Genomic DNA, 14,126 nt, shown 5'->3' with positions numbered 1-14,126 from the left:
GATTAATTTATGTCCCGAAGCAATAAGATTGATATCCCCTATTTTGTATCCTACCTAGTCTAGTTGGATAACCTTACTATTCATAGAAATGTCTAAACCTCCTGTGAACCCTGCAAAGCTTTTTTCCTTTAATCATTTCAGATTTGTTGCCGTCTAGTTTTACTGGATACTGTCTTTTTCTTGTATTAACAGGCAGGACAAGTGGCAAAGCTTTGTTACCATCACTACACCATTCACTATTTTATGTCTCCTCTAATGTCTCCTTTTATTCATATGTTCCCTGAATGGTTCCAGATGTTTTTCAATCTCCCATGACACCCAAGCCTGCCCTGATCAGTTTTCTAATTCTGCTGTAACATATTTTAAGGATAAATTTTGGCACCGAGGACAGATTATGGATTAAGGTACATGACTATCTTAAACCATGTAGAAAACACAGTGATTTTAGTTTAGTGTACCATCTGCACCATTGCTAAATTCATCTTAGAAACCTCACCAAAAAGTCCTACTAACTTTGGCAAATAGATGTTCTGTCTGGAGAGATCACATACCATGATGATTGAATTGGGAAGTGATGCAAGCTTTATCAATGGGGATTTGGCATATTTAATTGTGGCTACAGGACCTAAGGCAAGATATATTTTGTTTCTTTGAGCCAATTGGGGCATGATTGAAAATGCTATGAAAACTGAAAACGGAGAAAGAGACTGAGTTATTATTGTGGAGTTCAAGTACAATGTTTAGTTTTTGTAAGACTGTTTTACAAAATGATGAGAAGGCGTTGGGAATTTTAATAGGTCAATTGAAAAACAAACTATTTATAATATAAACATTCTCTAGCTGCATTTGTGGTCTGCACCTTGAAGCGCTGAGCTAAGATGCAATTTTCAAAAGATTCCAGTACTGACAAGTTCCCTTTGAGGTTTGACAGTGAGTTGATGACACTTGCAATCTGAAAGTTTCTTTTGGGTGAACTTGAATTTAGTGCTGTTGCTTTGCTTAATGAAATGCTGGGTTAAAACAAAGTTTTGATTATTTGAAAGCAGCATCCTGAGGCTATGTTTAGATGATACCCTAGCCTCAAAGTAAGCTAAGCAATGCAAATTGCTTAGCTCATTTTGAGTAGTTTTCAAAATAGGCTATTTAAGCAGCTGGCACTATCTAACTGGCACCATATGCTGAAATAAAGCCCTATATTGAGGCATCCCTGTACTCTTCATGCAATGAGGTTTGCAGGGATGTTGGAATAGTGTGCCCGTTAAAACAAAAACTGTTTTGAGACAACGGGAGCATTTCTAAGAGGCGGGCGGCTGCTTTGGGATAACGTCGTATCCTGAAATAGCACCTGTCGTGTAGACATAGCCTGAGCGTGCAATTCAGATTTCAGAAAGTGTGATCAGTCAGCAAAACAGCTCCCCACTCAGAAGCCCTTCCTCTGTACTGCCAGGCTCAGATTTACTTATGTTAGAACAGCGTTTATTACTTTTGTTTGCACTGCCGAACCCACTTAACTCCTATATTGCTAAATGGGCTCCTAATGTTGTTCACACATGAACAAAAATAGTTAACAGGATTTCTGTTGTCCACCCTAAGACAGAATAGATTTAGCTTACTACATGGCTGTAAATATGCAATTCTAAACCTAGAGAAAACAGGGCAATGGTATTTCAAAGTGTTTGTCAACCAAAGTGAGGCAGGGATTTCAAATACAATGTTCCTGCTCTCCATTAGGATTTTATCATGTGCTAGTTGAAATGCTCTAGAAATGCGCTTTCTTCCTAAAGTGGGCAGGCCCACAATAAAAAAAAAACAAACTGTACTTCATTGGTGTGCATCTTAACTACATACTCTGCTTGCATCAGTGTAATGGAATGGTTGTGTGTAACTCTGAAAAGAATCCAACTTGACTTCCAGGTGATGGAATGACCAGCACATGACAAAGTCCTAAAAATTCTCTTCTGGCTGCCTAAGATATTTGCAGGAGAAGCAAAGAGTATTAGGGGGGGAAAAAAAAAGTTGCATGTGTGCATCAGAGGTGCACATGTGGCAGACGAGGGAAGAGATCTAGCTTCTAATAGACAGTTATTTCTAGACTTAAAGTATTTCCCTTAACTTACCTATAGTAGTGCCTTGTGAGTGGCCAACATAATACAACTGCTCTTGGCCAGTTTTCTTCACAATAAAATCAATCACTGCTGGAAGATCATATTTGGCCATTTCATCAAAGCTACAAAAGGAAGAAGTATCATCCCGAAGTGTAAGAAAGTTAGATGTCTGCTTTTAAACACAAAAGGTCTTCAAACCATAGCACAGACATAGTGCATGCAGTCCAAGCTTCTCCATACTGTTGCCCAAAACTGCTTCTAACGTTTATAGCCCCATCCACACTGGGACAGAAACTGATGTAAGGAATCTCTCTCTGTCAGAACAGTTCACTAGTTCAAAACCATGCTTTTAAAACACCCGGAAATATGTTGATTGAAATGAAGCTGTGATATCCAGGTTAGCTACAACTAAGAATTGAAACAGAGGCTCTAGAGCTGTTCTCTGACAATATTTAGAGGGGTAACTGTAGTGAAAGCTTTCATGAACACTTTTTTATTTATAAATCTGTAATTAGTCTATTACACATTGGCTGACGGTTTGGTTTTGGGGTGAGATCTGAGATACTTACAGACCTGAGGTAAGTGTCTGATCCCGTGGGAATGGAAGAACCTCATATCTGGTGAAATGTGTTTTCAGTAACCACTCACTATATTAGACTAACTTGTCTGGATAGGACCCAAGGCTGGCATACCCGAAGAGGACTGTGTTTGACTTCTCTAACAAAACGGTGTGACACAGAAGTTCTTGTTACTGGGTTGGTGAAACTAATTATAGAATAAACCGGCATTTGAAGGATTGCCTGCCTGACTTCTTCCAGTCTGCCTTGAGTGTGACACACTCACTATTGCCCATTCTGGTCACAATGAGTTTTCACATTACATAGACACATGTTCCACTACAGCAATAACCAGAACTTACACTCCTTTCCAGTGCTGCAATGAAGCTTTTATACAACATTACACAACATTATTAAAACCCATCAAAGACTTTGGCTATGGCTATATTACATTCCGCTTTTGTAAGCGGAATGCAAATGAGTGAGACTGAAAATGCAAATGAAGCACAGATTTACATATCCCACATTTCATTCGCATATTCTTACTCAATCATGCTTCTGAAAGAAATTTTTTATGGAAGCAAAAACAGCCACGTAGACAGGATTCCTTCAAAAACAAACCCTATTTTTAAAAAGAACCCTTCTTCCTGAAACAAAGTAGGAAGAAGGGTTCCTTCAAAAACAGGGTTTGTTTTCGAAGGAACTCCATCTACATGGCTGGTTTTGCTTTTGGAAAAGCCTCTTCCAGAAGCATGATCACACGATAATATACAAATGAGGCACTAAATATGTAAATCTGTGCTTCATTTGCATTTTTTATCTGATTATTTGCATTCTGCTTCCGAAAGCGGAATGAAGTGTAGATGTAGCCTTTCTGTAGTTTCCCATCCCTTTGTATTTGCTAATTACCACCTCAATAACATGCTCATTTTCAATCCAATGGCTCCCTCTTATGGATTCATCGAGCCATGACATTGCTTAGCTTACAATGAGAAAAAAAAAAACACCAACAAAATCCCAAAACACAAATACCCATAGTAATTTTTTTTTTTTTAAGATTTAAAAACACAATGAAAGAATCACCCATGGCTCTAGATGCCCTACCAACACGGCAAATATATTCATAACCAGTATTAAAGAATCACTTGACAGGAACTCAGCCAGCCTCTTAAGACTGCTTTATGTCTCTTGATCATCTTATATTTGCACCATATCCTTTCCCCATAAATCCTGTATAATGACACTTCTTTACAGACAGGCAGAAAGGCAAAACCAAAAAAAAACAAAAAGCTGCTCTGGACTGGTGGCCTCAGTTTTAGAAATTGTAGCTGGTGAGTCTTCGAGATAAGCAATAATGTTGCTCTAAGAAGAGCAGCTAACGTTAATTGCCACATTTGGACTGCAACAGTAGCACCCTAGTCATCCTGGCCTCTTTTTCATGACCAACAAGGGTCATGCTAACAAGACTCAGTTTTCCATGCCCACAGGCATAAAACTTTCACCTCTCTTGCCTTCAGTTTGTCAGTCAATTTTGTTTATTCCTTTCCCTTCGTCCGTCTCTCTCCATTCCCCATTATTTTGCTTGTACTCTTCCTCTTCCTTCTCATTTTCTCCCAGCACTTCTCTCTGGTCCTCTCACTTACACTGTGATCTTCACCCTGCATCCTAACCTCTCAGTTCCTCTTACACATTTTGCTGTTCTCTCATGGCCTTTAAAGTGCACTTCTCTGCAGACTTCTCCTCCCATTTAGAAACAGCTATAGTTCCAGGGATTAGTGGGAGTGGGAGGGGGACAGAGTGCCTTTGTACCTGTGACCTTGGCAAGGACAGTGCATAAGACTGCAGACACAGAATGCACAAGCTTGGTTTAGCATAAGCTACAAATATTACATATAAAGACTTTTCTCCTCCTAACAATTTTCATATTCATTTGTTCGAACCACTGCATTTGGTTATTTGTACTATTCGAAAAAGCAACAGTGTAGAGGAATCTCTTTTTCCAAGCACAGGTTGGTGTCAGGACTCTTCGCTGCTATTCTTCCCTCACACTCAGTGCCCTGGAGAAGCTCCACTACCAATGCTCCAGAAATCTTAGAGCAGAATTAGAACAAAGTTTTGTTCTCTGCAGTTACTGCACAGCCACGGAAGGATGAAATTTTACTTCTGTTGTGAACATATATTCTTCCATGATGTATTCTGCTAACCTTAAGAACACAGCCATCCACGGTCACAACATCATACTCTTCACTGGGGTATCCCCAATAAGTAATGATCTCACTCTGCAGGAAGAAAAACCAAAGGCTTTGGGTTTTGAATCATTCAGCCAATAGGTTTTGAATTTTTAAATGCTTTCCTAGGCCATAGGAATTTTAAGTGGATTTTAAGTGGAAATAGTTTCTAGGGGACCATATTTCAAAGGACTACTGAACTGCAGGGCATGATCTACTATAGGCTTTATCAGTTTCATCCTCAGACTTTCATATTTAGCTACTACCAACATACATTTCACAGAAAACTTCTCCCACCTTTGGACACTTCACTTCAATATTCAGAAAGGTTTCAGGATTAAAGGATGTGTAATTGCCAACAAGTCCTTGCGTTGATAGAATTCCAAGGATCAAACATGTCACGACTAAAGCCAGTCACATCTTGGGTCACTTAGAAAAAAAAAAAGTAACGGAGAGGTAGCTGTGTTAGTCTGTAATCCAACAAAACAAACCAGCAGAAATGTAGCACTTCAAAGACTAACAAAATGGTTTATTCAATGATGCGCTTTTGTGGGACAGACCCACTTCTTAAATCAATTTCATTTCCAATACAGACTGACTTACATAAGTACAGAAGACCAAAAAGAAAAAAGAATTAATAAAAACTGTCAAATCAAATAGGATAGGAGGAAGGGAGTGAGAGGTCGGGGCATGGGGGGGATGTTAATTTTCCTGTCTGAGATATTTACGAGCATCAAAGAAAGGGAAGCAGTCCTTGTAATGTGTGAGGTAGTTGATGTCTCTGTTCGTACCACGTTAGTGTGTCAAATTTGAATATGTACTTTAACTCAGAAGTCTCACACTCTAAAGACCCGAGAGCTCACCACCTAATAAATTATTTTGTTAGTCTTTAAAGTGCTACTTGACTGCTTTTTTGCTTCTAAAGACCTGAGAATCTCTGTCTTACATCACAGAGAATTTAACAACAGATTAGAGCTTGAGACTTCTGAGCTAGAGTACATATTCAAATCTAACACACTAACGTGGTACGAACAGAGACATCAACTACCTCACGCATTACAAGGACTGCTTCCCTTTCTTTGATGTTCATAATTATCTCAGACAGGACAATTAACATTCCCTCATCTCTCACTCCCCCCTTCCTTCTATCCTATTTGATTTGACAGTTTTTATGACAATTTTCTTCTTTTTGGTCCTCTGTACTTATATAAGTCAGTCTGTATTGGAAATCAAAACAAAAAAGCTTTCCAGTAGCACTTCAAAGACTAATGAAATAATTTATTAGGTGGTGAGCTCTTGTGGGATAGACCCACTTCTTCAGATCATAGCCATACCAGAACAGACTATGGCTATGGTCAGAAGAAGTAGGTCTATCCCACGAGAGTTCACCACCTAATAAATTATTTTGTTAGTCTTTAAAGTGTTACTGGACTGCTTTTTTGTTTTGATAGTATATAGACTAACACAGCTATCTCTCTCTTACTATTCAAGATGTATTAGAAATGAAATTGCTCTGAACAAGTGGTTCTGTCCCAGGAAAGCTCATCACCAAATAAATCATTTTGTTAGTCTTTAAAGTGCTACATTTCTGCAGGTTTGTTTTGTTAGAAAAAATATGCACAGTTAGTGCCATCAGAATCAAGAGCAACTTACACAAACCCCATCAGTCATGACTTAATGTAGCTTACTAAATCATGTTTAGAATATTATTCCTAGGTATAACTCTGCAAAATAAAAACCTACCTACCACGTGGCTGTTCTAAAGGTTACTAATTGCTAGGACATTAGTCTCAAACAAAACAGCAACATAGTTCAAGCCTCAGCAGATGCAGAAGCAAAATGTAGATACGCACACTTGCATTATATGTTCTTAACACATTCCTCATCTAATAACAACTAGAGATGGGGTTGAGCTAGAAAGGAACTAGGGCTGGATCAAAACTGATTCAGCATTTGATGGCATTGGATCCCCAAGTTTTGGCTTGGTCTCTATGTCTAACAGCAATATTAACTGCTGAGTCAGGCATTTACTTACGGCTGATCTCCATCTGCTTTAATCGCTTTCTATGATGTGTAATGGTTGCATGATCAAGTGCTAATCTCTATCTTAAACTAAGCGGAAAGAGTTCCAGAAATACTATCAGCTAATGTACAGGACAAAAACTCTCTAGCTGTGCCCTGCGCACATCATCTGGAATTGCAAAGTGTATTCAAATAAATTGGCATACGCTCGATTTTTAATGTCTAGTTTCATTGTATAATATATCTCAAGTGTAATTCCTTCTATCTGGTCATTAAACCCAGAAAATTCGCTGTGTTTCCAATCTATTGTTTAAGTAATACAGACCTGAGAGGGGACTCCTTAAACTAATCACTGTTTGTGTTTGGCATAAAAAAAAATCAGATGCAAGGAAAATGTGCAACTCTCAACGATACCTGTTGGGTGAAAGATAGAAAATTAGCAGGTGTCTGTCTTTACAGGTTATCTATTGTAATTTTGTGGGCAGATGTATTATCATCTGTTACTAAATCCAGGAGTTTACTCATGGTTCGTTACATAGCCTAGCAGCTAGGAGTTCTAATCCCCTGCAAATGCTTACACTTGCATTAAGCCCAGAAAAAGTCAATAGCGCTACCAATGTGAACAAGGCACGCAGACCTTGGCTTGTGATGTTGCTAAGTGTCAGAAGGAATAACATGTTCCCTTTGCAGCTTGATGTGCCAGGATGACCTAGCTACTGCACACATTCCAACAGCAGGGAAAGGTAGATAATGCCATATTTTTGTAGTTGAGTAGGCCTGTATTACATTTCTCTTCCACTAATCAGATCATAGAGTGGTTTTTCTCCCATAAATGCACAAAAGAGATAGGTGTACATTTTCTACCAACATTAACTGTCAGAATACCTCCCTTTAGGATCAACCTCACCTGCCTCTTCCCCTCTCTAAACAGTACTGTTATGATAATATGGAAAAGTCTGTACCCATTCAAGGATAAATCTTATAGGCTTCAGTCTCCTGTGTGCATAAATATTTCTGTCAATTCAACTAAACATGTCTACCCGGCAGTCAGAGGCACAAGAATAGCAATCTGATTCTGAACAATTCAGTACATGGGCTAAGAGTCCAAATAAACTAAGTGTTTTACTTCCATTCTTGGAAGAATTAGATTTGTACTGGTAAATGTCAATAAACATTCATTTCACAATACAGAAGCAAGCATTTCCTCTGAGAATAGAAATTTACATACAAGCAAAGAAAAACATTGTCTGAGAACTTATTAGAAGCATTTTAAGGATACTGAATTTCCATATTTTTGACATGTGACATTGAAAATTGTGTATTAACAGTAATAAAGTTTTAATATCTGAATCTCAACATTTACTGTCCTTAAGTATTGTCTGACTCCCTCCCATAGTTTCCCACAGTAGTGAAAACTTAAATCAAAACTGACAAAAATTTGCATAAACCCCCTATTTTTCGCAGCTGTGCGCAATTTAAATTGATAAATGCTCCCCCACCAAAAATGTTGACATTACTTATTGAAATTATAAAATAAAAATCAGTTTCTACCAATTTATTTATTTAAAAGACCCCAAATAGGCTTTGGCTAAAAGAGTTTTTCTGTCTTAGACTTTTCTAAAGTACCCATGATTGTACACAAACTGATGCAAGAATTTGCTACAAGTTATATTGTATTATCTATATAGATGTAAGCACAAATCACATCACATTACACTGTATGAACACACTGTGCAAAGAGTGCATTGATTAAAACAAGAAGTGTCGCACACATTCTATGATTCTGTGAACAGCCCATCTCTAAGTTATTTTCCCCAGTTCAAAACTTACCACCTGAAAAGTACAGGTTACCAGCTGTGCGTAGAGACTGGTGTTGGACAGCTCCTTCAGAGAAATTCAAGGACAGGCTTGACAGCACTGGGGATGGACACATTGCTGAAGCAAAGTCAGGTTTTGGCATCTCAGAGTAGAACAAACAGTGAGAATATATTTTACCAGGAAACTAGCGTTGAAGCACAAGACTCCTCTGAGTTTAGGCCACTAACATTCAGCTTTATCAAATTCAATAAGGCAACAGATGAGCCAAACTGGACACTAGTAAAACCAGGTCCAGCAAGGCTGCTTGATGCAGCTAACTCTAGTATTTTATACCCTTACACAAACAAGCTCAGTGTCAGAGGCAATTAGCTAGAGAGTCATAAATCACTTTCCAAAGAGAAACCATTATCAGCAAGGAAAAACAGGTACAAGGGAGCTGGATCCCCAGCTCCAAACAGTTCATTAACACATTCCATAGAGCTCATCCTCTCAGCCATTCCCAAACAGGTCAAGGAAAGGACAGGCTCTTGTGTGTGTGCAGAAGCAAGGGATGCGAAATGGCTTCTACACAAGATGGGTTCCACACTAGATTTCAGCCCAAGTAGCACTGTCCTCTCTCACTAAGAAGTCCAAGCAACTGAACTGAGGCCAGGGAAGCAGGTACAGGAACAGGCCAGGAAAAAAAAAAAAAAAAAGGAATAATTCCTCCACCAGACAGTTATGTATATCGGCTATATAATACTCTTCATAAGTCTGGTTGTAGCCAGAATACCAGCTTGAACAGGTTCTATTAAATTTTGTTTCCCCCTTTAGTAAATATTCATGAATGTTTTAATATGATTTTCTTTAGTGAGATGCTTGATATTTTAGCAGCCTTAATTATGTAGGCCGCCAACTAGCTTATTTGCCAGTAATACTATGCTCGTTAGTATAGGAGAATACAGTAACTTACTGCAAAAGAAGTGTCCTATTCATTAATGGTTTTAAAAATCTGCAATAAAGAATGATATAGCTAGGAGTTATTTGGCTTTCCCACAAAATGGCATGGAAACAAATAGCCAAAACATATTATTTGGGGTAAATCAATAACAAGGGTCTTTTGGTCTGTATCTTTAACTGTAAACATACTTATAAAGGTCAAAACCTATTTCTCAGGAGCAGTTCTGTGCTGGAGAGAACTTTTGGGCAATTCATTATAAAATACATACAGATACCGTGACAAAATATGATTATTGAAATATCCCTTTCTCTGAAGATTACAGATTTTATAACATTCAGGGCTTGTCTACACTTGCCCCCAACTTCAAAGGGGGCATATTAATCAGGGTGATGGGAGATCTTCAAAGCCAGCCATCCTCCACATTGAATGAGGCAGTGGGCCTGTAGAAAAACATACGATAACACAATTAACAATAGCTTCACAATGCAGATGCACATTGAGACCGAATTAAGTTTGTATGGATAACCTTAATTTAGCAGTTTTAAACTTTTGACTACTTAACTTTGCAACCTGAATGTACTTTTTACATGGCTGTTCTGTGTGTAATTTTCTAGCTTTTAAAAAACGAGGGGAAAAACAAAAATTGCATCAGGTAGAACTGTATTGACACATTTTTCAACAGGGTTGGGACCTGTAAATCCATTGCACTTGTCTGTCACTAGATCTAATGAGTAACTTACTGCAGTAATAGGTAGTCACCTTCCCCATCAATCAGCTGGCTAGGTCTGCACTAGAGGATTTTGTCAGCAAAATGGCCATTTTGCCAACAAAACCTGCAGAGCATCCAGATTCCCAAGATGTTCTGTTGACAGTAAGTCAATAGAATGCAGCCCTTTTGTTAGCAGCTGTACCCTGCTCTCCACAAGTAATAATGCCAGTCAACAGAGATCTGTTCAAAGCCATGTCAGATTGTAATTACACTCTTGTGCAATAAGTCTTCATTTAATATCTACAAGCAACATACTATTACTTACCAATGCACTGTGCACAGCACATCCAGATAGACACGATACAGATACAGAATATACAAGTGATAAGTATTACAAATGGAAACTGGATGAGAACATGTAACATTGTACATGTTGCTAATTCAAATAGATTTTTAATTAGAGTTATACAGCTTTAATAGCGGAGGTAGGAAGTTGAAATTTGACAAGGAAAAGGTTCTTGCTGAGGAAAAGTGTTCTAGCAAAAACTGAGTTTGATTTGACTAAGTTATACATGATGGAACAGTGAACATCATATCTGCAGCTCAGTTTGTGGGATTATTTATGTACAGCTGCAGTGCTGAGAGCAAAGACTGCCTGTATTGTAGGCCTTATCCTCCGTGTTTCTTTTAGATCTTCCATGCTGTTAATCAAGCCATGACTAATCCTCATAAAAGAGATATTGTGTATTTCCCTGCATCTCCTTTACACAAAGGATTGATCATAATAAAATGGAAAATTATTCTACACACCTAAGAAAAATTCAGCTGTTCAGGGTCACTTAAATATTGTGTGCAAGATGCAAAGTTCTGTCTGAATGAGCTGAAACTCATAAAAGTCCACCTTGTGACATATCTTGTAAGGTGCATCAGGCAGTCTCTGTGTATTGTGTAGGTGTAGGAATATTTAGGAAAGCTCCCCACTACCTTGGACTTTTTCTTAGAGAAAAAAATTATATATATATGTAAATTTGCTTAACATTTAGGGTTGAACAGATAAGCTCTCAGGTATAATCCTGTCTCCATCAGGTCCCAACCTAGAAAATCATTTCAGTCTGTATTCAATCTCTATCATGCCATTAGTTCCACTGAAATCAAAGATACTATATGTACACTAAAATTAGCCACTTTTTGAAGTGTTTTTGCAGGACTGAGGCATCACTTCACGTCACAAGATGTGACTTACAAGATGATATGAAACAATTATGTGTTCTATTGTATATTTGCGATTACTAACAGTGTGCTTCAACACAATTTTAATTTTGTATGTCATTTTCAGACTACTGTAATTGGAATGGCAATATTTCAAGGCAATTAAAAAGAATCACTGAAATATAGAGAGAGACAGACAGACAGAGTATTTTCCTGAGAGTATACAATGCAGAATTTGTGTGTCATATTTACTGATGGCATTCTTCTAAGGAAGAAATAAAATATCTGACCTTGAATAGCCCTAAAGTCTGAATCTCATTTAAATGTCAAAAATTAGAGGGTGCTGTTGTAGTATCTAATGAGATCCCAGTCCTGCAGCGACCCACATGAGCAGACCCATCACTGCAGGACTGGATATTCAATCACCTGACTTGTCATTTGACCCAGCATTTTCCTAAACTTTTTGAACCCAGGGAACACCAAAAAACAATATTTTTTAATGTGGAACACCTATGCAAATTCTTTTAAAAATTGTTTTCAGCCCAAAAAACAAAACAACCCCACCTGCAAACCCAAAACATCAACACATAGAGCAAAACCAAAACCAAGTGCTTTAATTAGGTATCATAGCAATGAAGAAGTACAGTTGTATCTGGTTTTAATAACAAAGAATTTATACCATGATAATAAACAACTGTCTGACACTCATGGCACCCCTGCAAGTTGTTGATAGAACACAGTGTTCTGAACGTGGTTTAAGAACCACCGCAGTATAGGGACTGTTTGGGGTGGAAGTGTGTACATCAGCAATGGCCAATCCAGGCTAGTGAGTGCGGCCTTCCATCTCAGTGGGCCATGAGATTGTTGGAACCAACATGGTCTCCCTGGACAGGTAGGCTTGTGAACTGCATTTGAACACCTAGAATTGCAGGCACTTTGATGGGCTGCAGAGGGCGGGCAGGCAGGGTTCTCACCGGCCATGATCTGAAGAAGTGGGTCTCACTCACAAAAACTCATTACCTAATAAATAAAGCTGCTAGTCTGTAAGGTGCTCCAGGACTCCTTGTCATTGCCCATGCCGCGCAGCGACTGTCAGCATCCACCTCATTTCAGGTGCCCTTGCTTTGTGTGTGTCATAAAGTAATGCCAGTGAAGCGGTGGGGGGCAGAAGAACGGAGGTAGCAAGAAGTCAGCAGGATGTGGCAGGCCCGCTGGGGGTAACGGTAAGCGGGGTCACACGCAGGACCCCGATGGGTCGCCCCCCACGGACAGACCGGGTGGGGATGATGAGGGCCAGGTACCCCCGGGATTCCGGCGCGTCCCTGTCCCTCGTGTGAGCACGCCGAAGCCAGCGCTCACCTGGGGACACCAAGCAGCAGGGTGCCCGCTGTGAAAGCGCGACCCCCAGCGGGAAGTGCGCGGCGCGTAGTCTGGGGGCCGGGCGGGCAAGGCGGCGCCGGGCGGTCACTGCCCGGCTGCTCCCCCTGCTGGCGAGCGGAGCTGCAACAGGCTCCGCCCGCCACGGCGCTGGTTGGCGCGCAGCAGGAGCTGCGCGCAGGCTCATTGCGCCCTCCCGGCTCCGGCCATGGCGCGAGTGCTCGTCGTGGGCGCCGGGCTGACCGGCAGCCTGTGCGCGGCGCTGCTGCGGCGGGAGCTGCCCCAGCTGAGCATCGTGCTGTGGGACAAAGCCCGTGGCGCAGGTGAGGCCTATGCAGGGACCCCCCCGCCCCCCGTCATGGGGACAGGGGCGCGGGGACACCGGCTCTTTGCATTCCCGCGGGACGTGGGCGGGCATTGCGCGGGGGAGACCCCGCACCGGGCAGCCTTCTGGCCGGGCCTGAGAGCGGGAGCTGACAGCTGAGCCGCCCCGCGGGTGAGGGGGAGAAGCAGAGCGACCGCGGGCTGCAGCTGCCCTGTGAATGTGCGCGCGTGTCCGTCCCTCCCTCCCCCATTGGGCGCTGCGGAGTTCACTTGTCCGGGGAGAGTAGCTGGGGCTGCGCCCGACCCCCCTATTGACATCGCGCTGTGCGGCCCTGTTCCCAGGGGGAAGAATGGCCACCAGCCGGAGCCTTCATGACCCCCGTTGTACAGCCGATCTGGGAGCCCAGTACATAACGCTGAGAACTGCCTCGGCCTCTAAGCATCGAAGGTGAGAAGGTGACGGTAAAGTTCGCGCAGCTGCAGAAGAGTAGGAAAAAGAAGAGGCACAGGCGGTCTCTTATGCGCCTTGGTGCACTGCCTGGGCTACTGCACCCGGAGATTACAAAGTGATCCCTTTAAAATACACGTTGTGCCGTCAGAGGAACGGGTTGTCATGTGTCAAGGCATTTGCTGTCCTGCCACTGAGGTGAACCAATGACAGCACCCTTGTCACGGGGTATGCTCTTTGTTTATTTATTTTTTTTTTTGCGGTTTTCTCCGCTTAGACAATAAGACACAAACAGCGAGGTCAGTTTCACTTGCTTCAGTAAATTTCACTTCTACAGCCTCTGCTGTTTACATTTCAGACAGCTCAGGGAAGTGTGTAAAACAGTTGTT

General features: G+C 41.0%; 1 protein-coding gene and 1 pseudogene across 2 annotated transcripts in view; one reads left to right on the top strand and one right to left on the bottom strand.

The window, feature by feature from the left end:
- The window catches only part of LOC142015792 (lysosomal acid lipase/cholesteryl ester hydrolase-like), a 33,539-nt pseudogene extending 28,229 nt beyond the window's left edge, over positions 1-5,310 (bottom strand).
- A 7,863-nt stretch (positions 5,311-13,173) lies between these two features.
- The window catches only part of RNLS (renalase, FAD dependent amine oxidase), a 148,195-nt gene continuing 147,242 nt past the window's right edge, over positions 13,174-14,126 (top strand). For both annotated transcript variants that reach the window (XM_074999525.1, XM_074999524.1), the window contains exons 1-2: positions 13,174-13,288; positions 13,632-13,737. In XM_074999525.1, the coding sequence (XP_074855626.1) occupies positions 13,174-13,288; positions 13,632-13,737 (221 nt within the window). The remainder of the gene's footprint in view (positions 13,289-13,631; positions 13,738-14,126) is intronic.

The sequence above is a fragment of the Carettochelys insculpta genome, chromosome 7, assembly GCF_033958435.1.
Source record: "Carettochelys insculpta isolate YL-2023 chromosome 7, ASM3395843v1, whole genome shotgun sequence".
NCBI lineage: Eukaryota > Metazoa > Chordata > Testudines > Carettochelyidae > Carettochelys > Carettochelys insculpta.
Note: the sequence above shows the minus strand (reverse complement) of the source record. Positions and strands in the feature narration are given on the sequence as shown.